General features: G+C 43.3%; 1 protein-coding gene across 1 annotated transcript in view; it reads right to left on the bottom strand.

Annotated features, from left to right (window-relative positions):
- The window catches only part of MRPS27 (mitochondrial ribosomal protein S27), a 419,683-nt gene that overhangs the window by 245,529 nt on the left and 148,209 nt on the right, over window positions 1-25,945 (bottom strand). Inside the window, exons 3-4 of the mRNA XM_085632352.1 lie at window positions 17,353-17,423; window positions 10,372-10,430 (exon numbers count right to left, since the gene is read on the bottom strand). Coding sequence (XP_085488478.1) covers window positions 10,372-10,430; window positions 17,353-17,423 — 130 coding nt within the window. The remainder of the gene's footprint in view (window positions 1-10,371; window positions 10,431-17,352; window positions 17,424-25,945) is intronic.

The following is a 25,945-nucleotide window of genomic DNA, read 5'->3' as shown; positions in this document are numbered from 1 at the left end:
TCTAGAAATGGCATAAAAGCTCTGAAACGGCGTTGAAGTGTTTTGCAAAGAGGTCTTGGTTAATAGCCGGGATGAGATAAAGATGTCAGTTATGTCTTGGACTTACGACTTCCATATCCTGCCCCACTACATACATTGACTGATGATGAACAGTCCAGAAAGCCCCTTTTCCCCAAAAAAATATTTTAGTTCTTTTATATTCTGATTGGAGCGGGAAGCAAACATTGACACCATGGTATGCGCTTGAGAGCACCGGAATAGCTGGATTATTCTGGTCTTTGCACTGTGTGTATGTATATCGACGTATGGTATTTAGCTTACTAAAAATTCCATGACTTATTATTAAAGTTCTTAGGTTCTGCATGTTTTCCTTGCGATATACCCAGAAAAAACGACCTGTTTAAAAAACTTCTAATTTATACACTCATTGACAAGTGGAGCAGCAGCGTGGAGCGGACTTCTTGCGGTGCACGGCATTCATGATGGAGTTGTGGTGAGGCAGGCTGGTGGGGAGAGCGCCAGTAGTGTGAAAGTAATCGTCTTTATCAAATCAAATGAGCAATTGTAAAGCACAACACTGTTGACCCTAGGGGTATCTGGGGGCTGTGTCTACATCAAAGATCCAGGTCTCGAGTTTGTTTCTGAAGTCTGTCCCCGAGGGGGTTGGACAGAGCTGGGGGTTGGGAGGTCGTTCCAGGTCTTGGCAGCTATGTATGAGAATGAGCGGCCACGGCTGCGACGGATGCGGGGTGTGTGGGTGCGAGTGCAGGTGTCTAGCTGGTTGGTGGAAGTTCAGTTGATGGTTGAGGAAGGCAGGTCCTAGGTCATGGAGGGCCTTGTAGGCGTGCGTGAGGAACTTGAACGGATATATTTTCTGGATGGAGAGACAGTGGAGGTTTCTCGGGGGGGGGGGGGGGGGAAGGGGGGTTGTGGTTTCATTTGGGGATGTCCAGGATGAGTCTGGCTGCTAAGTTCTGTATTTGCGTTCTTTACTACATGGACCCAGGCGAAGGACTTTAATGTTCATGCCGTGGAAGCAAAACTGTGTGATTTATTGACCTATGTGACTTATTAACCTAAATACCTCTGTGCCGGTCAGATCTTAATTAGTAAAAAATAATAATAATAATTGCTAGGGCCCTAGTCTGGAGACCACTGGCATCATCCACTGCCTCAGTCAACGCTGCCAACAACAGTACCAACACAACTACTAACCGTCTAACCATCACACTGCCACAAGTGTGACATTGCCAACTATTTCAGGTCCCCAAATCTATAATAATGGCTTAGGCGATAGGTATTAGTGATTTTGATGTATATTGAATTAATAGACAACTGCTGTTGTGCTAGTAGCCAAATTAGACAAACAGCGCCATCATGTGGCAGACTTTCCCTAGTGCTGGTGTAGCCATTTAAGTAGCATTGTCGGGCAACAGAAACCACCGGCTCAAATTAAGCCATGGCACCTGTCCCTTTCAAGCAGTTGAGGAAGAAAGTGAGAGCAGTTTATTTGTTCAATTTAGCCCTGCCAAGTAATATTCCATTATTTCGGGATGTGGATATAACACTAATTTGCGTTAGATTAACGCGGGATGCGTGACACTTGGAAGGGCTGATTCATTAAATATGACCTGAAGCCATTATTGTTCCACCTCTCTGGTGTGATGTAGCTTTGACTTGTTGCAAGAACGCTCTACTTTTGCTCTTATTGGTAGCTGCGTTATTCCTCCTTCCTCCTCCCCTAATTTTCCGGGGTGCTGGTTAGATGTAGAGCTGAGGGGTTACCTTTTCTAGAGGTGGACTAAGAAAATGTTCCAAAGGAGCTTTCTTGGCGACATGTTTTTATTTATTCCAGGTCTGTTAACGTTGCGTGTTTCAATTCTTCAAACTGAACCGTTTAGACAACAAAGGATAATCATGTGTGTTTCTCCGCCTCTTCTCCAAAGAGGTTTTCAAGCTTTCTGACAAGATACTACCAAGATGCATGATAAGGGATATGATTTTTTTTCGCTGTGCATTTTCTTCTTTAAAAAGCAGGCTAATGATCAGTGTTACCGGATGTGACCAACTCAGCAAAATGAGAAGACTGCTGTGGTGAGCGGTTGCCATGGAGACCGAGTAATACGATTTTCTCTGCTGTCTCCTCAGTCCCCACGCAGGCATTTAATGCAGTCTATGGTACGCCCTGCACATCTATTGATGACACGGCTCCATTGTTCCCGAAAGCTGGCAGGCTGCAGCGGCAGTCGGCCAGGCACGGTACATGCCCTCCGCTCCATGTTTTACAAGGCCTGAAAGGCACACGCTTTTACCCAAAAATACCGCCTTCCATGTAAAAGAATTGCATTTGCAAACTTTCCCCTCGCGTGCTCTTTACCCACTTCCAAAGACGAAAGCAATCATGAACACCACACCATCTCTGCGTCCCTACCCACAAATATAAAGATACATCGCGAGGATGTGTAGTTTGCACTGTTTTTAAAAGTTGTTTAATGACACGTCACGCAAAGACAATGCCAAGAGGTCTGCTAATATATTTCGATAGTAACGCATCCTCTAGCGATGAACTTCCAGGAGGCCCAGGGCTCCAACGGACATTGAAGGTGGTTCAAGATGGCTGCCTCCGTTACCTATAGCATCTATACCCTAGTCCTGCCATGAATACGACGAGGCACATTGCTTGGACGTGTCACCACCTTGGTGGGATCCTGGGAAGAGGTGGTGACTAGGCTCAAACAGGCAACGAAAATACCTCTCACACCTAACGACACATCCCTGTCGAGCGTTGTGCCCAAGCAAAGCAGGGAGAAATGCCCCACAGATCCCAACCCTGGGCCTCCCATTGGCCTCGCGGAAGAACTCCGATTATAAAGGACGCCCTCGCGAGTGGGCGGAGATATTAAATCGGCTGCTCGATAATGCAGTAGTCCATAATGAGGGAGGGTGCCGGTGTGGCAGGATGTGCAGGGCTGTAGGGATAGGGGCTCCGACGGGGTTCCCACGGGGCCCTCGGGAGCCAACTCCCAAACCAAGCGCAGTGGAAGCAGGCAGGGCTCTGCCACCGAGACTTGTGCCAGCCGACAAAAGGCGGCATGCAATCGGGGGGCAGGAACGTATGGATGTCCGTCGGTGTGCCTCGACTATGCAAACTCAACCGGAACTATGTGCAAGAGCTGTTATTTCTATAGCGTCTTTCGCAACAGAATATGTAAAAATCAAGGATTGGTGACATTAGGTCAATATGTTTTATTACTACAGAATCCGTTATTGCTAAAGGAAGTACGAGGCCACCAGAAACATTATTCACACAGAAATACTGCTTACAGAATACCGCTGACAAAGTTGCTATAATTTTAGGTGGCACTTAAAATGATAGCAACTTTGTATATATAAATCGTTTCCTGTGATAAGTAATGGCGATTAGAGACACCCCCTGCGGAATATGGCCGAACCGGAGTAAGTGCGCGGATTACAGCGCGCCTCAGACAGACGGGGCTCGGTAATTGCGAGTTTGAATGCTCTGTGGACCCGGCACCAGCTAATTACATGTTTGAACCCCGGAAGAGGGGCTCTGGCGCCTTCCATCAATCAAAGGACTATAATGCAGGCTGTTAATCTAACACAAATTGAGAACAGTTCAACGCCACAATTCAGAGTGCACTGTAAAAATTAACAATATTGCGTTTGTAGTTTAAATACAGGAAACACCAGCCTGGGAGGAGCCTGAAAATGTCCTTTAATGCTTCATCACAATATTCTAGGATAAGAGATGCACGCAGTCAGGATACCTCGCCTGGAACATTATGCGCAGTTATCTAGGTCCAGTCTCCTCATAGCATGGGCATGCGCGCACAATCAAGGCTGCCCATAAAGCCCAGAGATAATTAGTCTAAAAATATAACAAAAACATGAGCCCCATAATATTACAGGCACGCGCATTACAACGGCAAAAATAAATTATGCATCATATTATCTCATGAGCACATTATCTAAATTGTATGCAGTGGCGGACAACTTATTACTGCGTTATAAGAAATTAATCTTATTACTGGGCCAAGTGATGTGGGTCCCAGAATAGATCACATAGATCCCTTTCCAAGGTAAGTGCCAGGAGAGACACGCCTTAGAAAGCGTACCATGAGGCATATGCCAAGACCTTTGGGCGATCAGACATATATTTTTAATGTAGGAGTTTTACATTGTACTAAGCATAGCCTCATAATGCCTTCCGAGGGCTGTGCAGATCAGATTGCAAGTTCAGGATTCTTGAGGCAGTGCCACCTGACCATGCAGGGGTCACCACCATGCAATATTCCTTAGTTACTCCCTGCAGGCCTGTGGTATGACAACGAGCACTCGCCTCCACTTCTTTAGCCAACCGTGTCTTGAAGGGTTCCGTACTCAAGATGTTTTTTTTTAAATGGAGGTGACTGGGTTCTTGCCCTCAGACTGGAATGTGAAAGATTCCAGAGTTTGAGGCCATTTAATCCCAGAGATCTGTTTGGTGTTGTTTCTTTGATGGTGCATTCTTAGAAAAGGTGTAAGTTGACCGTTCGTGGGTTCCTGATGGTGGTGTAGTGTGGTGCTAGGCTTTCAAGATATCTGGATCCTTCGTCTTAAGAAGCCTTGTGAATGGGATAGGGTATCTTGGATTCGATCCTGGACTCCACCAGGAGTCACTGTAGTGCTTTTACACTAACTGCCCGGGTCACGTTTCAGAAAATTGAGGCATAATGTGGCTGCTTTAGTTTGTATCATTTTAGTTTCAGTGAGCTTTATTGGGAGCCAGTGTAGATAATACTCCCATCGTACAGATGACCCATTACTAAGGATCTGTCTGGTCAGCTCTACTCTAAGGTTAATTTGCAGAAAGTGAGCGTATTTTCTTGAAGAAAGCTGTAAGCTCATACTTTTGACCTACTGCACTGAGTTGTGGTCAGTGGAATAGATCGGTTTGGAAAATGTTTCCCACATTTCCAGCTTTTTCCTCGTCTTTTGGGGGTTTGACTAGGTTTGAATGAAAGCCAAAGTGGAGAGGCAGGGCCGGCGCTAGGGCGGTGCGATCGCACCGTGCGTTGACTTAGGGTGGGGGCGTCATTTTTTAAAATGTGTATCATCATTTTAAAAGCACCTGCTGCCGCGGTCCTGGCCTCCAGCAACATTTAGACATAAATTAAAATGTCAAGAGAAGTCCTGTGATTAATCATCTTCCTGGAAAGAGACAGGAGGTTTGTCTAGTGGAAATTTTGACTCATCCTAAGGTAGCAAGAAAGTGTACCATGCGGATAACGAAGTGCATGTAATGTAAATAGGTCAGTGGGTTACTGCTTCTGTAAGAGAGCTCCTTTTGATACTTGTGGTTTCTAACTCAAAATCCTAATATACAACATTGAGCTATTAACTGTCATCCTAGAGCTGCTGCAAACTGCAAGATATATGTTAGAGCTATATGTTTTTCCCCCCAGTCTTTCATTATCCTAATCTTGTGAAAAGGGGTCATTTGGGAAGAAAACAATTCTAACAATGACGTTGCGTTGTGTTTTGAATTCTGAATTTGTGCCTTTCCTGAATAAGAACTTTAACTATTTGCCTACCATTATCGATGACATGCCATTCCTACACTACACCTTGTAGTACTGTCCGATATAAGATTTCCTATACACTGAATTACACACAAATGATTGTCTCTGTGCAATGTGTGTGGGGTATAACGTGCTCTGACACCTTACACTGGTATGAGTGGTGTTATAAAACTAAATGAATCTGAGAAACATTGGTTATGGAGACTTGAGAGGCACTGTTAAAGGGTATAGTGAGGGAATCCAAGGCAGAGGTGGTCATGGTGGGGGGGAGGGGGTGCCAACAGACATTGTCGCACAGGGCGCCACCAGAGCTAAAGCCGGCCCTGTAGAGAGGTTCCTGAAGTCCGAGGTTTTTAGGTGAGCATTTTCTGGTAATTTTCTCATGGAATTTCCATACGAAACAGAGACCAAATATTTATTGACCGCCTGGATAGGGTGCCCAAAAATAGGCAGTTTAAGAGACGTTACTGCACAGGAACAGTAGGAAGAACCTCCTTCAGAAAGTAGGTATTAGATACAAAATTAAAAGCAATTAGAAGAAAAGACAGAGATGATGGGTAATTTTCTCCAACAAGCTTGGCAAGATGCAAAGGAGGCACAAAGGTTACGCAGAAAGTGTTTATCTGGTATAACTTCGCAAGATTCTACAGGGTACGTCAACACAGAGGGGGAGGCAGCTTTAGTGCGCATTATCATCACTTGTGCCCCCACTAATAATAATTTCAACCAACATTTCCAATAATTTAAATATCTAGGGAAAAAAAGAGTTAAATGGTTTCTTTCCGATTATGAAAAACAAGCATTTGTCGGTAATCCTGTTCCTAGTGACCCATTTAGCAGTTACTTCGGACAGAGGGAGAATCCCCATTCTGAAGATGCTAACCCGTTTTAGATAAAGGTGTGGCTTGAAACAATCAAAATACCTTTCTCTTTCCTCACATTTCAATCTTAAAATGCACTATGATTAATTACTCCTCTAGACCTTTTCCCATCCATAGATATTTCAATCTCAATTTTATTGTTTAGTTAATAAAAGCCATAACAATTTGTGTCAAACAATATTAAAATATCCATCCAAATACTTATTTGCTAAAATTAAGAACCATATTTAACTGTCCCATTAAAATTGCTTCTAGGAGTGCAAGCTCCACAACAAAGAGAAAGGAGGGAGAACAAATTAGTTTTTGAGGAGCTCATGAGCTGAAAGTGCATGAGCAAGAGGAGGGGTTGCAAGAGAGTACTGAGTATTAAAGTGCATAGTCAACAGATTGGCGAGCTTCGCAAGTAAAGCTGCAGGCTGCTAAGTCTGAGGACACTAGTTAGTAAACGTGCCGGAAAATTCGACTCAGACTAGACCCTTCAACCTCACTGTACCCATAAGAACAGAAAGGGCCCCTTGAACTAAAGTGCATAAGTGGCTAAAACAGCAAAGAAAAAGTGCTTCATTTAGTGCGTAAAGATGGTAAGCTCAGAGCTATCACCTTGATAATGCCACTAAAAACTGCGGGGTTGTAAGGTTTAAAGAGTGTTTCCCTGATCGCCCCGATGATTTAAAAGACAAAGTGCTCTCCCTGTAGAGAAGAAAGTTGAGGTACTTGACAGCAGGCACTTAAGTGTAACCACAGGAAAGCACAGGGAATGCAAGATCCCCCCCCTTAACCCAGAGAAAAGGTGACGCCAGACACAAAGGACACAAGGTGGAGAAGGGTAGTTAAATGCCAGAATTAGCAACTAGTCATCTCAAACCTATGTACTCTAAGTGGAGCAAGGAGGTAGTAAAGTGAGAAGACTGTTGTTTTACACGGCTAAATTTTCAAATAGCAAGTCATGTTGATGATTTCCCCTCTCTTTCTTCCCTTGCCACAATTAGACCATGCAGTAGTCTTACCAGCTTTTGGGTAAATCTATTTTAACAAATCTCTCTGTAGATCTTGGGCCATTTAAAAACTATTTTTGAGTTATGGTGCCTGGTTCTGACCAGAAATACCTTAGACCACAGGACTGGAGAAAGGTCTGGTAACCCTGCAACCTCCTTCAACTTATCTATAAAATGTATCAGTGTTGGAATCAACCTGATCCTTAATTAAACTAGAATTAGCTTAAGGGCTGCCTCAAAACCTATTCTAGGTTCAGAGGGCAGTTAGACTGATCGTCAGTATTCCCCCGTAGATGCTTTAAGAATTTCTGCTCTTTTGCTGTTCAAGTTTATACTTCAGCCCAGTATGAGCTTGCTGATCACACTTGGCCTTTTTAACAATGCTAAGGTTTGCCCCAAGGTGCTGCTTAATTCTGCAGTCATGTTTTTTAGTTGGCCGAATACAGCGAATGATCGCACAGATCATCATCTGGATGTAGGGGAACTGGGATTCAGGAGTAGTATCCAGCAGCAACTTCAAAACAAGGATCTGTTTAAGAACAAGAGACAACATCAAGTGGTTCCTGAATCAGGGTACACAGCAGGCAACTGCCATAAGGCCTAGGAAGTAAAGAAAAAACTCTATTTTCCTTCCAAGGTAGGTTGAGGGGACAGTGTGGGCGAGTATGCGGGGTGTGGGTAGCATACAACCAAAATGTTACTAAACTTGCAATCCTCAAATGATCGCAGCAAGTCCTCAACCTCCCGGATGCTACAGTATTTCTTAGGTAGTTCTTAGCAAGGTGGTTGTAAAGCCCTCATGGCGGCTCACTCATTTAAGACAATTTCAGGCAGGCTTCAGCACTCTGAGCCTTGCTCGTTTTCCTCCTCGACAGTGACTGGTTCCTCTCTACACTGGGTGATTCTGCTTCCTTTTCTTCCAGGGCTGGTTGTAGCGAAAGGCATTTTCAACTAAGAGGCTAATTTCCGTCCTTCAAGGAGAACAGCAAAAAGCTCCTGGTTAATGCCTCTCTATGCCAGACAAACACAGTCCTGAAATCCAAATCTTTCATAAATGTATTTATCCTCCTTAAGGAGCAATGGAGTGAAGCCAGGGCCTACTATAGTTCAAACTACTTTCAAAAAGTAAACACTCCTCAAATCTGGAAAGGGCACCTCTTTCTGGGCCTCATAGGGATTGGATCGGGCTGGCATCAAATTGTGTAGATTACAAGGGTGGAGGTTTTGGCCAGTGAAAAATTAGATCTTTTTGGATGGGGTCTCTCCTCTGATAAGTAATGCTTAAAAGTGCGGAGGGGGATGGTTGGTCAGGTATGCCGGTTATTTGCTCCAAGGCAGATGTGCAAGATCCGACAAGAAAACCCCAAACCAACCAGGCAACAAGAGGGGCAATAATCATGGGACAGCTGCAAGCAGCATGTTACATTCTTCAGGAAGACAGAGACAATCTAAATGGGAACCACCATTGTGTGCAGGCGCTCACTGTTAGTTGTACGGACCCATTCACTCTTACCAAACTCTTTCAACCAGCCTCGCACACGCAAATGCATCATTCCACACATGTGGCACATAACACATTGGGCAGTGAGGTTTCCATTACTGGGGGGGTTGGGGCGGGAGTAACTATAGAGAGTTTGGTAGGACATATCTCCTGGAGAACAGAAAAAGAAGAACAATGCCCGAGTTACAATCAGCCTCTACCCCCTTCCGGTCCCATCTAGTCCTGTTTAAGGAGGCAGTAATTTGACCCCAACCAGAAGAAGGGTGCTCCGGGTGCTTCTCCAGACCACAAATCCAAGTGTCCAGTGGTCAATGTAAGAATAATTGTGGAGAAGTGAAGAAGGGAAAGTAAAATAGAGATCGATTGGCACAGGCTTCCATGTCAAGCGATGGCCTTTAACTCTACATGCTGTTTTATTGTCTCGAAATGCTGTTTTGAAGAGCTTGTGATCATATGTAGGTATAAAGCATCGGCTACACCACCCAAACAGTGGTTTCTCTCCATTCCTCTTTCATGCTGTGCCTTTCCCTCCTTTTATGAGGGAGGTACATCAACAAAAAGGTGTATTTGGTGACATCTAATTTATTTCTTATGTAGGCAGTACAACGTAATCTTTACGTCATCAGATATGGATAGGAAAACTTGATACTGGATACTTCTATTTCTAAAAAACAATGTTGCAAGCATATGCAAAGGTACAAGATGGCAAGTTGTCGCCAGATCATACTGAACTATTTTCACTGTTAAACCTCTCTCCTACTATTTGGGCAAAGAGGGTATTCTAGTTAATTGCTCTATATAAATTACATTTTTGTGCTAAAAGATAAAGCTGTTTTTTTTTGTTGCAGTTTTAAACAGCACAAATTCGACCCAAGCACTTTACATGAGCACCAGTTGCCTTCCAGAAGGATCCATCGGTGTGTTTTTTTTGGTAGTCATGGGGAGATTACCTTTTTTGCCCAGAAGATGATGAGCCAACGCCGAGACTTGAATCTGGTTTCCCAAACCAAAGTTGCCAGCTCTGGCCATTACGCCACACCCTCTCCCATGTCGGTCTGCATTTCTAACAATTACTCCATTTTACGATTTGCATGAGAAAATGTAAACACAATTTTAAGAATCCTATTTTTTTTAAAAAAGATTCATATATTAAATCTAGGTCTGTGCATGAGGGAGTATAACACTCATGAGAACTTTAACATTAACATTTTTCATGGTAATATGGAATTATGTTACTACATATCAAAAAACAATCACAATGTGCTTAAAATGATCCATCATATATTTTATAGACTAAAGCATAAGAGGACTGTCCACACACATTATCTAGTAAGCACGAGTATATAGTAAGGACTGTAGTTATTCATCGTATGTGTCGTCATGAGAAAATTAAAAATGCAAAGCTCTCTTACTTGTACAGATAGTATTCTGCTTGGTCTATTTCTTCTCGTGAGGAAATGCTGTCGACAAACTGCGAAAGGACAAAAATGAGTTTAAGCAGAGCCATACAACCCTCCTCCTGTGATGATACAAGTGGATCTAGCCTGAAACTTAAGCACATGAATCTATCATCTGGTACTGGGCATACATTACAATTCAGAACCCAAATGAAATCTAAATCCTCTGTGTGAAGGCATGAGTGACAAGGGTAGTTGATCTCATTATGCTGAGAACTTCAAGCAGTCTAGAGGCCAGCAGAACCATCAGAACTTTACAAGGATAGACTAGTTTGAAGCGTGGAGACAGAGAAGCGCTGGTGGGGACACTGGCATGATATGTATGATGGAATGCTGTTTTTGTCTTCGTTAACACAGTTTGACCAAATCTGTACTCCAATTAGCAGGCACTGGCTCATTCACATCTGGTTTATTGATCCACGTGCGGTAGGTATGTGGTGGAGATTATCCGTGGGATCAATAAGCTATCCGTGGGAATCCTTTCTTGGAGGGGTGTATAAAAAAATCATCGTTCATGGTTGCGCTCTGATGTATCAAAAAGTACTTGACAGAATTAAAGCAGATAGATATTCTATCAGAATAGATGTTTTTTCGTGGACTGACATAGAGCAATTCAGTAGACCTTTAGTTATTAAAAAATACAAAATGCTGGATCAGCATAATTAAACATATCTATAGTGTTAAGTTTCCAAATACGTTCATTAAAATCTGTTCGTGAAATTAGCATTTGATTTATTGTGATGACTAAATTTGGGATTTCACAGGGCCAATTCATAAACCAAGTCACATTTGACAAGACAAAGAGGATTGAGTTCTTTGCATTCGCCCGGCATTATGTGGTTCAAGAACCAGACAGAGTACAAAACAATCTTGTTTCCCAAAAATACAGATTTCACAAAATTTACAGATTGGTTGGTGTATAATGGTTGAGGATGTTTAGGGTATCAAAAACATTTCATAAACTATCAGTGCCAAATTAAACATAGTCTGTAAATCAAAATATGATCACTATCATTTTCGAATTTCAAAACCAGAAAACTTGTAACACCGATCAGTTGCAGTTTGTAAACCAGTATCCTTAACACGCAAACGTATAAAAATAAATAAACAAAGAAATATGGTGACTGCAAAACGGCAAATAAAAAATAAAAAATCTATGAAAAAAATATTAATTATATAATAATCATAACACTTAATATAAAAAAGTGAAAAACCAATTTGATTGGCCATGGATGCTTTATTTGCACCACTGTTATCGTAGCGCACCTGTGGTAAAACTTGAAAGATGGAGGCATGGATTTGGTGTACGTTAGGGTGATGGCGATGACAAACATAACTATTTGATTTCTGTGGTTTTTAATTTTTTTTATTTCTGCCTCAGCTATAAGATTTTTTTTAATTCTTAAAAAGATTTTTATAAAATATGCAAATACTTGTATGGATGTCTTCTCCCTTTAAGAGAAAAAGATAAGAAGCAGTGAGAAGAAAATCAAATTAATATCACTGGACAATTAGTGGGCCGTTATGGCCATTTACTGAATTCTACATCCTAACTTTCCACGATGACACATTCTTAAGCAATACAACACAGTTAAAAGGATATTCACAACAAAACACTTCTGCTGTATAGTTTCTTACTCCCGATGATGATGTTGCATAAAAAAGTAACAACCTCATGAACCAGTTTCACGCACACACTTATATGATCAACGCATGGCAGGGGCGTGTTATTATTTGCAGGTACCATAACTCGGGGTAATTCACTATTTTTTAGACTTTGCATCATGTCGCTTTACCTGTATTTTCTTTTTAGGTCTCTCCTAGGAAGCACATGCGTTGGCTCTAAAAGACCATTTGTTTTCTATCAGCATGCTGCGAGACAACCCATATTACCATTGGTTGGCATTATTATCACTTGTGTGTTTGACACTCCCCCTTGGAGCATGGACGTATTATCTGTGTCCTTCCACTGCTCTTTTTGTTCGTGTTAAGCATTTCTGCCTTCGTGAGGCAGCTGACGGGGATATCTCCCAGGCACTGGTGCTTCTTGATCTCTCACCGGCATTAGACATGGCCGACCATGATATTCTGGTGGACAGTGTCGAGGTTGGCGGCCCCAGGACACTGCGCAGGACTGGATACTTTCGTTTCTGAAGAACCGGTCCCAGGCCTTCTGCCTTCTGCTACCCTAAGGTCAGGCTGACTTGTGGTGTTCCTTAGGGATCTGCCTTGCCACCCTACCTTTTCAATCTATACGTTGGTCCATTGGTGCAAGCCTTGAACCAAATGAAGGTCAAAGGCTACAATTACGCAGACGATCTGCGACTGATCTTCACTATAGACAACTCCCTGGAATGTGAAGCTTGTTTCCAAACACAATGTTATTTATCCGGGATTGGATGAATGACAGTCAACTCAAGCTGAATTCCGATAAGACCTAGATTGTCATTACCAGAAAGAAAAATGACCCGTGGAGGTCCACATTTTGGCCTGCCACAATGGGCTCTCCTCTTTTGCCCAGGAAATCTGTTAAGAGCCTCGGAGTACTGGTCGATGCCAACTTGTCTATGAAACCTCAATTAGGGGCTGTAACCTCTTCCTGTTTCCTACAACTCTGCAAAATTAAAAAGGTCAGTAAACAGGCTCTCACTCAGACTATTATTGCATTGGTCATCTCAAGGTTAGATTATGCTAAGTCTTCTTTACTTGGGCCTTCCTAAGAGTCTGACTCGCAGAATCCAACTGGTCCAAAATCAAACAGCCAGGCTACTGTACCAACAACCTCAGGACTTTCATATCACCCCCTGCTGCGGAAACTCCACTCGCTGCCTGTAGAACAGCGCTCCATCTTCAAGGCCGGCTGCCTTATTTTTAAATCATTATGGACTGGCAGTCCAGTCTTCATCTCTGCTCGTATACTGAAATACACCCCACTCGTAACCTTAGATCTATGCATTTGAATTTTCTTATCATTCCTACATTTAAAAAAAAATAACAACTCAGCAGTTCCAGATTCTCGGTACTTACCCACCGCATCAGGAACACCATTCCACCTGACATCAGGTTCACCTCTGTTATACTGTGTTCATGAAACTCCCTAAAGACCTGGCTTTTCAGGCTTGCTTATGAATAACGATCAGTTGTGTGCTATGTTTCAGTTACCTTAGTAGTGCCATGAAGCCGATTTTAGTGTACGTGCGCTCTAGAAATATATGTAATATAACATAACAAGCACTTTACCAGAGTGCATCGTTTTCAGCTAGCTCCTTCCAACACTTTTCTGTCCCCCTGGTGGGGTTGCCCCCACCCGCCCTCCCTCCTTCTGTTGTCATGCTGCCTTGTCCACATCCTCCCTCCTGTTGTCCGTGCTGGCTTTCTGTTGTCCGTGTTGGCCTGCTCCCACACTCCCTCCTTTAGTCTGTGTTGGCTTGTCCCCACCTTCCCTCCCGTTGTCTGTGTTGTCTTGCCCCCAACCTATCTCTTGTTGTCTGAATTGCCCTGCTCCCTCCCACCCTTTGTCCGAGCTCGCTTGCCCCATCCTGCCTCTTGTTGGCTGTGCTGGATTGCCACCACCCTCACTCACATTGTCCATGCTGCCATGCCCCCACCTTCCCTCCTGTTGTCCAGGTTGCCCTATCCTGCCCCCAAGCTCTCTACCATTGTTCGTGTTGCCCTGCTCCCCCTCTCCTTCCTGTTGTCAGTGTCAAATGTCTCACCTCTGTCACTCCCATTGTCAGTGTTGCTCTCCAACCACCCTCTCTCCTGTTGTCCATGTTGTCCTGCTACCACCTGCCTTCCAGATGTCTGTTTCCCTGCTCCTACACGCCATAACAAAAAACAAGCATTGGCATAGCCAATAGGTCTCGCCTTTGGGACCGTGTAAGTGTTTAGCTGTGCAGCATATTATAGAGACAATAAACAAGACCGGCCATGCCTTAAATGGTATTTACAATGAATTTGCATTTATGTAGCACTGACGCCCCCTGACGAGGCGTCGAGGCGCTTTAGCATGCTAATCCAGAACCCAAAATTACTGGGTAGTGCAGTAGTTAATGGTTATTCTTGTGCTGTCACGGAAGCCGCTCCTTGCTCTTACTCCAGTTACTTGGTTGTAACATTAATGATTTTGGTATGATAATTAGTGGGGGTATGTGGGAAGCAAATCGTGGATGGAGTGACTAAACATATTGTTAGGATGTAGGGATTTATTTTCAGAGCGAGAGATTAAGGCATGCGGTGTACCGTTTACTCAGGCAGCATGTAGAAGGTGAAGGAGAGGGTCGTTGAAAAAGGTGAAGGAGAGGGTCGTTGAAAAAAATAAAGGAGGGTTTAAGTCAAGGTCAGATTTTCACACAGGGTGTACATACATTGCGGACTGTGGTTATTGGGACAGTATGTGATCAAGAGTCCGATGTTTCCGCCATCCAGGTCGCCGGGGCCTCTTTTAGAAAAAGGCGGGGGAGGAAAAAAGCGAAAGTCAACAAAAAAAGTTGTCCAGTTCCAGCTGCACGTGACCGCGCTGTGAGCACTGTCCAGCCTTGCCAGGCAATTGATTTAGCAACATTTGTCTGAGATTTCATGGCAGAAAAACACTTTTTCTGTACAGCTGTGTTGTGCAGACGGACATCGCTTCCAGTGACGTAAAATGGCTTGTTGCGAAATGTCCCGGGTTTTGGCTTTAAAATTCTGGGCACCCCACATACAGGATCTCAATGAATAACACTTATGAACTCTGTGGTTATCATGAAAACCTGCATGGATATTACCCTCCTGGAACTAATCTGGACAGAGACGTTAAGCTTGAGATTGCCAACCCAAAAAACATATCTCTCAAAGACCTTCAACAATCACTGTAGTGGTTCGCCCTTCCCTACCCTCCTTGTTTTCTTTAATTACTAGCTGGGCGGCCATTATTATCATTTACAGATGGCTATGAATGCTCCTCCCGTCCCCGAGCTCGGGGTGATGACAACAGTGGTCTGGTCTCAGTTCCAAGTTTTCAGCGGGAGAAATGGAATAAAAACTACATTTGATTATTTCCAGGTGAGAATTCACAATCCAGAATGCGCTGTCCCCTTGAGCAGCTCAGTGTTTAGTGTAAGCAGTCTCCCTGACTGATCACACATTCCGCAGATGCCGCCTCTGCATTTGGCAGGATGCTGACAAATTAATTGCTCGCCGCTGATATCTGTCCCATTGTCCCTGCAACATGTTTTCTGCCTTCTTCTGGGACCGTGCCACGTGACAGGAGGAGACAAGAGACACGCATTGAAGGCACCACAAAAATGCAGTGGCACATCATAATCCTGCATGAGCGCGCGGACAGCACTGCACAAAAGAATGCACTGTGGTAGGCAGGCAGCACGCACTGACAGAAGCAGACTGGGGCACAATGAGTCCCACCTACTTGCTGCTATTGGTGAGAGCCTAAATCAGGACCACTGGAATTATGCGACTGTGTGGCAGTGGCGTTTTCGCACTAAGTCAAGAAGGTATGATGGGACGTCACCAGCAGGAGTCCCCCTGCGTGATGCCACTGTGTATTATATGATGCAGGTAACACGAATCCACACAATCAAGGAGCCTGTATACTTGATCTCAGAGAGTCTTAAGAGCTGACGGGACAACTGCTTGAGGAATCCAAACAAGGTTTGCTCTCTTGCAGCACTAAAGAACGGGAGGGATGGCGCTATACTTTCCCTACTAACGTGTACATGATCAAGACTTTCAAGTACTGTAGTTGATTCACGCCTTTCTACAAATAGGCATTACAAACGGAAACAAGGGAATTAAAAATATAGATATTTATCGCGTCTGTGGCTTACAATACACGACAAACAGAGCACGAACAAGGCTGTGTCAACAACCTCACAAAGCAACTGGAAGACAGTCAGTCAGTCACTTGGCAGTAATAATATTAAACAAGCGCAAAGAATGCAGCTGCAGCATTCCACAAGCGGTCTTCACTTTTCAAGCACTCGCGCTTATGGCGGCATCGACCTTGCGTGAGTGAGCAGCGGCGCGCAGGGGACATGTGTTTGTAATTAACATGGCCGCGCCGCTGCTCGCTCCCTCATGGTGGATGCCGCCACAAGCACAAGTGCGAGTGCTTGAAAATTGAAGACCGATTGCTAAAGGCCCTCTCCTAGGGCAGCGCATGCGCACTGCCTAGGCGAGACCTAAAAAGTGATGTGATGCAGAGATCGGTGGCTGCACTGTAGCGCCTCCCCACTCCTTCTGTTGTCTGTGTTGTTCCTCCCACCCAACAACCCCCACCGTCATAAGAAAAAAACACTTACGTGGACACCACTAGTAGTGTCAGAGCGCTGTTTTTACCCCCACTCACTCTCTGTGTTGCCTCATGCCCCACCCTCCCTCCAGCAAAAAAAGAACAGAAAAGCGATTTGAGGGAGTCACCGTTGGCCGCATCACAGTGCTTTTTTTTTTGTTGCTTTTAGCCACCTTAGTTCACAAAATGGCTAAAACACTTAGAAAATATAATGTCTATTGGTCCTTGACAAAGCTTGCTTATTTATTGAGAATATCTGGTTTCGCATTCGAACTATAATGTTGCTTTAAGTCCAGTTTTTCATAGAAATTCTAAGATTTTCATAAACAAACATTCATTTTATCAAGTAAAGATAATGTAATAGTCCTTTAACAAAGTCTTTTCAGAATTCATCTGAAACATTTGAGATGCATTCTACAGTCTTCTGAGCCATCCATATTTTGTGCATTTCTGTCCAGTACAAACATGTGAATCCAAGCTTTCCGGTTTAAAAAACGGTGTGATCTTGGCAAGACTAGGATTACACCCATTTATCATAGCTCCATGGACCTGCCAAAGACATGAGAGTGCATAGAGTTTGCAGTGAGTGTGCACTACAGAAAAGAAAGCATTAATTTATTCATTATGACTCATGATAATTTTCTTACCCGAGATATAGTCAAAGAGCTGACCGGGAGCTTTTTCTCGTAGGTTCTGTCCATTAGCATGGCAAGGTCAGCTGTGAAAATAAATAACAGATCTCAAAAACAGCATTTATTATATATAAAAAAAAGATTCAGTAGCTGGAAGAACTGATAACAAAAATTAGTGCTCTAAGGGATGCTCCCCTGCCTAAAGATCTAGACAGCATCAGTCACAGTACTAAGTAGACAGAAATCTTCTTGTTTCATCAATTGACTTTACCTAAAATCCATAAGCATTTCTTAGGGCCTCATTACGACTACGGGGGTCCATTTGACCACCGTAGTCGCAGTGGCGGTCCATGGACCGCCAGACTAACGGTCCACCCGCCATATTAAGACTTTGGCGGTTGGACCGCCACAGTACCACTGCAACCGCCAGGGATTCCTGATCCTGCGGTGGTTGCACAGCAGTCAGAGGCTGCAATATGCTAGCGGTGCGCTGCGGCACTGCCAAGCATAATAGAACTTGCCTCACCGCCATCCTTTTCATGGCGATGAGACCGCTATGAAAAGGGTGGCGGTGAGGCAACAAAGGAGGACCTAACAGGGCCCCATTGTGTCTCTGTGCATGGGGGTGCATGTAGGGGAGCACTTGTTGTGCCCCCCTGCATTTTTGCAACCTCTGTTCGTGCACAGAAAGGAATGCATGACATGTTGCATTCCTTCCTGTGCAGGAACGTACTGCGGCGCCTTTCTAAGGTTCTCCTATGAGCCTTAGAGAAGCACCGCTGCAGTACGTCTGCCAGCCAAGGATTACAGTCGTAATCCGGCTCTGACGGTCCTACCGCTGAGCACTGGGTGGCGCTCCGCAGGAGGACTACCAAAGTCGTTTTCAGGTACTAAAAATCTAACCAATTCCTAATTGAATAACCTGGAGCGATAATTTCAAGTAGCTGGAAACATTAATAATGAACATTCATATAAAACATATAAATAGCAGACAGTGCACCACTCAAATGCCCAAAAAAAACTCATAATACACCCCCAACTTGCATAGCGGGTGGTCCTGTGCTCAGTCAACTGTACATTGATCACACAGTTTCCTCTGAGTGAACCCAGTGTAAAAGTGTTTACCTGGGTCCATTTTTATTAGGTCTAGACTGACAGACAAGCTGTCACCATCCTTATGTGATCAACCAATTAAACAGTTTTCTGGAGTACTAAAGAGAGGGGGTTTGTTCCACCCACATGTTGGTAGACAGGAGCAGAAGAAGTGTGCTTACACAGAAAAAAGGTGTTTCCTCTCCATGCAGCTGTGATTATTTTCTTTGTTAATCCAACTGCCTGACTCTGCAGCAAACACGCATAAAGTACCAAGCTTACAAAGGGATAGAGCTTGTCTTTTGGGGGTACACAAAAACACACAGCATTGTCATGGTGTTTACGTTTCTTAGACAAGTAGATAATTTACAGGGTTTATTTTTCTCTGGCAGCAACACAGATGGATGGAGGGTTGTCATGAAGAATGTACAGTTTTTTTGCAATCCCAGAAACTTCCGCTTCCGTTTCCATCATCAAAATTTGACTTCAGAGAGACTTATGGGATGCCCAGGGTTACACTAATGTTCATGCATTTTGTGGCCCTGGTTTGACAGCACAGCTGTCGTTTGACCTTATGGGGCCAACAAAATAGAAAGTTTAAAGTACCACTGAGAGAAGGACTTAGGCTTCCTGCACATGATGGTTTGCTAGAGTCCAGGGATCGTATTGCAATAAGTGCCCCTGGAGCGCAATGGGAGTTTGCGTCCTCTTTGCGCGCCCCCGGGGAACTTTGGAAATACAGAAGGTGGTGCAGACCCTTGTGCGTCCTCTTCAGTAATACCGATTTCGCTGGCGCACTTAAAGCGCCAGCGCTACCATCAAAAGGGCATTCCCTCATTGCATAGGAGCGCGCCCAATGCAAATGAGGAAATTCCTTTGCCTCTGAGGCCACGCCATATTACAGACGTGGGCTCAAAGAAGCTCTCAGGGGGTGGACCTTCTAGGTGGCGCCCTGTGAGTGTTCCCCCTGAGAGCAGCCCTCTGGAGGTTAGAAGGGGGTCCTATGGACCCCCCAGACATTCCTTTGCAGGCGGATGAAGTCAATGACTGCACCCACCTGCAAGGGGATCTCTACTCCCCTTTAAAAATGCAGGCGGCTTGCCGCCTGGTCTGTGAAAACACGGAGTGGTTGCAAGCAGCCGCGCCGTGTTTTCACATGAATGCGCTGTCCTGGGTGCAGCGCAAGTTCGCGGCTGCCCTGGGGTCAGCACATTTACCATAATGGGGCGCATTGTCATTGTTTGCGCCCGGCGCACCTTTTGAAAGGTGCGCCGGCCGCAAACATTGACACTGTGTAATACAGCCCCAAATTTGACTGGGCAAAATTTAAGTGCTCCCACTAAAAAGAGGGCTTGTATTGCACTATGTGGCTTATACCAAAACTTATTCTCAGTACATCATGAATGACATGGTGGCAAGCCAATGATCATGGCTATAGGCCTGATTTGTTTATTATGAAATGTTACACCAAAGGCAGAAGGGCCTAACATAGTTAATGTAAAACGCATGTGTTAAAGTGAATAAGCATTTATGGGTGGCTTGTTATTGCTCTATATTAAAGCCCAAAGATAGGCTCTTTGACATACCATGGATACAGAAGATGTACACAGTGAGAATCATTGTAAGGGCCTCTTAGGAGAAACAGTATTTTATTTAGCCAACAACAACTCTGTATATCTTCTTAGTTTAATAAATGTGTGCCTAATGGTTGCATTGCAGAAAAAAAAATCCTTTTTTTTATTGTGAAAGAAAGAAGAGTTACCCTATGGTGGAATTTTTTGAACTGTAATACTAAGCTCTGTATGTATGCATGTCATTACCCGAGTATGTCTAAAAATGTATTTAGGCTCAACAATCCACCCTGTCAAAGAAAGATGGAAAGAACATTTGAGAGCCTGCAGAAATCCCACCGAAAATTATACTATTATATTTTAGGGTCTCTGATTGCAAACAGAGACTCTGTGAAATACATGCGTTGCAACTGAAACTGTGAAGAGACACAGAAGAAGTGGTGATGATCAGATAAAGAGGCTGTGAGAGAGAGAGATATTGGGAGCATTTAAGTATGGTTTCAACATAGAAACGGAATTGCATTATACATTGAAAACTTTAATATTAGAGCTTAACAGCGAAGTCAAGGACAGCAACTTTGTGGACTGTCGAATTGGTTTATTGGAACACAGTATCGGATTGGAATGTATTTGAGGCCTTTTGAATTTTGTGAGTTCAGTTGGTAGAGATCTTGTGGTGTAGAATAGGTATTTAATACTGTGTCAGGCTGTGTCGTCATTTTGGAAGTAACTCACACAGATGTTTACAGTAGTACTCTTTTATTCTCTATGGATAGGTTGATATGATCTAATGGCGAACGGGATTGGGTGCTTTAAGCCATGGTTGGTGCACTAGTTGTTTTCTTCCCAGTCCGAGGGTCATAGATGTAATATTTGGTCCTGAGGATATCGTTGAACGGGTTTGTTATCTAGAGAGACAACGCCTAAACAGTTATAAAGTCAGTAAGTGGAGCAACTAGCTCATTGGGTGAATTTTATAGTATCGACAAAATAAATAGCCTTTGGGTTGGAGTGAAGTGGTAAACATCTAGTATACGGAGAGTTCACATTTGTATTCCCACAGTAGTACGAGGAGTAGAGTGATAGTCGGTGAATTTCTGGCATGCTGGATCTCATCAAGTTGAAATATTTTGCTTAGATATTTATCCTGTTGATTTAAGTTTTCCAAGATAGAGTTAGCAAGTTAATAAATTGATTACTCCAATCTGTATGCCCACACTCAGGGCTCTTAACAGTGGTTAGAGATTCAGTTAGAGCACAGATTTATTATATATTTTTATTAGGACACAGAACATTATACATAGCCTCGTGATTTTAGCACAATCATAACCGCTAAAGCTGTTCCGTTTTATTTCTAGAAATGAAAACACCTTGAACGTGTACACATAATTGTACCTCAGAGTTAAATTGCTCCTCTACTGATGATGCAGAGGTATGGGTACTATTCAGGAAAGCAAAACCTGTTGTGATATAAATTAGACTATTACAATGATCTTTCCATACATCTAGATTGACTGCTTGTGATGCTAACTGCTGTCTTGAATCACTGGGACTGAACTCCTATGGACATTCAGCATTGATAAAGATTTAGGAACTTTCGTAGCACCTACTTATGAATACTCTTTTCATGTAGCACCTTTAAGTATGCAAAACACAATGGTGAATGGATACGAGTTACGGGGAATCAGAATGTGGTCTCTTTTTTTAAACTGCTCCTTTTAATTTCTCTCTTTTATCCTTTTGCTTTTCAACTTTCCTAAATTCACAGGTTTGCGAACATTTAACAATAGTGAATTTGATAACTTCTAAAGTAGCAATGGATTCGATGCTACCTTTCTTTCACAAGTATTATGAACAACATGGTTTCTTGCTTTGTACACTATGATGAAATAGTGGCTTTTATATTATTCTCTCTATTTTTGTCTGTATATTAATTGTTCCATCTATTGGGATTGTGGGGTCGTCCGTTCAATGCAAACACAAGGATATGATGGACTGAGCGCTGAAACTTTTCAGACACTCACCCCCAGTCACAGATCTGTTTCCATGTCTTCCCTAGACCGGAAACAGGCATCCTGGGACCGGTTTCGGGCTAACAGCCCTCATCAACCAGGCTAGCTTGAATCCAGTGGCAATGTGAGCAGGGCATACCCTGCCAACTTCGGGCGATGAGGGCTGATGAGGGCTGTTAGCGCGAAACCGGTCCCAGGATGCTTCTTTCCGGTTCAGGGAAGACCTGGCTTGGCAGTTTGGGCTGGACTGTTCCCATGAGGCACAGGGCCAAGACTGATTTGCATATGGCTGGGTCTGAACTGAGGTGGCGGAGTGAGCTAAAGAATGATGATGGATTCAACCCAGATCTGTGACTGGGGGTGAGTGTCTGAAAAGTTTCAGCACTCCGTCCATCATCTCCTTGTGTTTGCTTTGTTTGACCTAAGTTGGCAGGGTTTGCCACTGGATTCAAGCTAGCCTGGCTGATGAGGGCTGTTAGCGCAAAACCAGTCCCAGGATGCTTTTTTCCGGTTCAGGGAAGACCTGCCTTGGTAGTTCGGGCTGGACTGTTCCCATGAGGCACAGGGCCAAGACTGATTTGCATATAGCTGGGTCTGAACTGAGGTGGCGAAGTGAGCTAAAGAATGATGATGGATTCAACCCAGATCTGTGACTGGGGGTGAGTATCTGAAACGTTTCAGCACTCCGTCCATCATCTCCTTGTGTTTGCCGTGGTCCATTCAATTATAGGTTTTGAATAAATTTCACATGTAGAAAATGTTTTTTGAATTGCTCTAACATATTTGTTTTGACCCTTTATGTTTTATTCTGTCTGTTATCTACTTGATACTGGTTTGGTCGCTTTGTGTTTGCGGCATGTGGCAACATTACAATTCATTTTATTCTGCACTCAGTTAATTTATTGGTCCTGATGAAGCAACAATATAGTCGCGAAACAAGTGTTGGTTTTCCTTTTGTTTCATATGAGATTGGCTGACATCTTGGAATAATAAAACTAATTAAGATCTATATAAATAAGAAGTAACCCTGTGTTGTGTTAACAACTAAAAAGGGCATTGAACAGAAGACATCAGATTCATAATCATTACTTAATCCTCAGACCTCAAATATTGTATGCTTATGTTATTTTCTCTGTGTTAACATCTACAAATAGGTGTTTTGTTTCATGAAATCTCACAGCTTACCTTTGTAGGGACTGATTTTGGTGTTGGCTACACCTTGTGACAAAGCCGAGGTGTAGAAGATCTGTAGCGTAATAATTCTTGCTAGAATTTCTTCAAAATGCCTGACAGACTGAGCTGTCTGACAGGATCTTATAATAAAAAAATCATTAAATAATACATCCATATATAAATATATATCCACATAGATAAATAGAGTTTCAGCTCTCTTCTGCCATTAGTCTATCTCAGTGTCATTTACACTCTGCTCCATCCATGATAGCAGTGGGGTAATAGTTCTGTCTACAGTCAATGTATCTCTCGCCCTGTGAATAACAGCAATTTCTGATCACTTATTCGCATCCACCTGAAAAAGAGTGTACTTTATTATCAAGGCTGGTTGGACAGTTTCCTTTTATAGTTTACCTCTCATTTCTTTGCCTCTCCTCCTTTTACTTAAATTTTTCTTAAGAGGATACTACAGCTGTCCAGTCAGTGCATATGGGTGGCTTGGTGGCCGCTCATTCATCTGCAGTACTTTATAACCCAGGTCGCTACTTCCCCCAAACCAACAGACCATTATTGAATGTGGTTGTACATAGTGTATCATTGTGTTACCATTCCAAGATGGCCAACATGTTGGTTCTAAATGTGACAGCCATGCTGGTACTTTGGAACAACGATAGACTATTGACGAAGCCCCTGGAAGATGGACACCATCTGGTGTGTTTATTTCTGTTATCGCAAGCATATGCCTGCAATGTTTAAACAGTAGCATGGTTTTTTGTTTTCTACTTGTATTCCTTTAATTTATCTTGCATATGTTGTTGAGTCTGTGTGTGTTTTATTGCAGTTTAAAAAAAAGGTTAATACAAGTATGAGTTTTGGATAGGTGAATGGATACATGAATGCAGAGATAAATGACAGAATGCAGTATGTTGTTGACTTATTGAGTGACACAAAAGGCAATTTCATTCATAAGCTAGACCTATTGGCATTGCCAATGCTTGTTCATTGTGTCTTGCAGGCGAGCCCCATCTATTGACAGAACAGTGAACGGAAGCCCCTTATTTATTCTGTGTATTAAATCATTTGATAATTTACCTGTTCCAAGAGGGGTCTATGAGTGAGTGAAAAAGCTTATGGTGGACACATTTTGAAACCTCAAAAAAAGGACATTCCACAAACATTAAAGAAGTAATACAATTTTTCATGACCAAGGAACACAAAAGACTTAATTGACAGCGTTCACCAACACAGAAAACAAAAAATGAGCTAAAATGAAAAATAAGATGCAACGTTTGCACACAGTGTAACCTGTGTTAACTAAATCACCCTCTTCTAGGGTCTGCAAACTCATTCTGTACTGGTACACATGAAAATTTGCCTCCTCCTGTTTTCAGTCAAACCTCTGTGAAACCGGGACATGGGCTAAAATTTGCCAGGGCAGGTGGGGACACATATGGATTTTCATTACAAATCTAGTACTTCTGGTCACCATAGACCTGTTGACACTGGTACTGCTGGGGAATGAGGATTTTAAGTGTGGTATCGGAATAGCACAGACAGGAACTGCGTTGGGCAAGTGATCATGTCTCCTGAATAAGGATTTATCGCTGTGTGAAATTTAGTGACTGGGTAGTGAGTGAAAAAGGGTGTGTAGACCAGGGATGGAGTAAGTTATCTAGATGTATGCGCTAGAGGTTGTAGGTGTCCAAGTGTTTGTTGAAATATGCAGAGGGCGCAGAGAGTTAGAACACTAGGCACCTAGATCCTTGAGTGCAGAAACAGCGCAAGGGGCCAGAGCAGGCACGAATACGTACTAATGTCAGGATTTCGTTTGAGTTTATCTTTATCCCGGGAGATACTTACAGAATGAGGAGTTTTAGGCGAGGGCAGCAACACAGCTACTAGTCATGCTAGAGACAGTGGCCTTTTAGTTCATTCCCTCCTCTTCATTTGCGCTCTTCAGAAAGTAAATACATAGGCATAGCAGTTAAGTTTAGCAAACGGTGAACTAAACCTTCTGTGTTCATTGTAGCCTTCCAGATGATGTATTGGTGGCTTTCACCAGAAGAACCATTCAAAATAAAGTTAATTGTCAGTATCTATGCACGCTGAATACGGATCCTATTGTGTGCGTGCACACTCTCTCTCGCCCTACAAATGATGATAGCAAGTCATAGCAAGGAGAAACGAACATGAAACCAAGTGAACTGGACTCTGAACTACGGAACTTAAAAACAAGTTTATGTGGGGTTGTCTCCCATTTAGGTGCTCTGTCCCGTTGCCTGAATTCATTTGAAATAGATGCTAAATGCCCCACTTTTTTGCTGCTCACAGCTAACTGCTTAATGGGGCACCTCACACCTGGCAGGGTGGCCTCACCTATTTTAGCCCTGTATGAGCTATGAAAGAGGTGCCTGTACGTGGCTGGGAGGTGTAGTGTCTTGCGAGTTAGAAGTGATGGAACCCTTTTGGCTCTGATGGACTCCGTAGACTGATTATGTGAACATTCAACTGTTGGGAAGGGAAGATCGGTTTAGAATGTTGAGTTCGGATTTACATGCTGATTAATAAAGACGTGTAAAATTACCCTCCGTGTGTGGCACAGTCATTTACGCATGTCTGGGCTGGGGACAATGCTACAAGTGGCGACGAGTAGAGGATAAGTAAACCCAAGACAGACAGTGCTCATCCAGAGAGTTTGCCGTGGTCCTACAAACTGCTTGTGTATGCCACGTGTGCCGCAGTCGAAGTGCAGAATCGACA

Source organism: Triturus cristatus, chromosome 2_1 (assembly GCF_964204655.1).
Source record: "Triturus cristatus chromosome 2_1, aTriCri1.1, whole genome shotgun sequence".
Classification (NCBI taxonomy): domain Eukaryota; kingdom Metazoa; phylum Chordata; class Amphibia; order Caudata; family Salamandridae; genus Triturus; species Triturus cristatus.
This window is presented reverse-complemented; position numbering and strand designations above follow the sequence as displayed.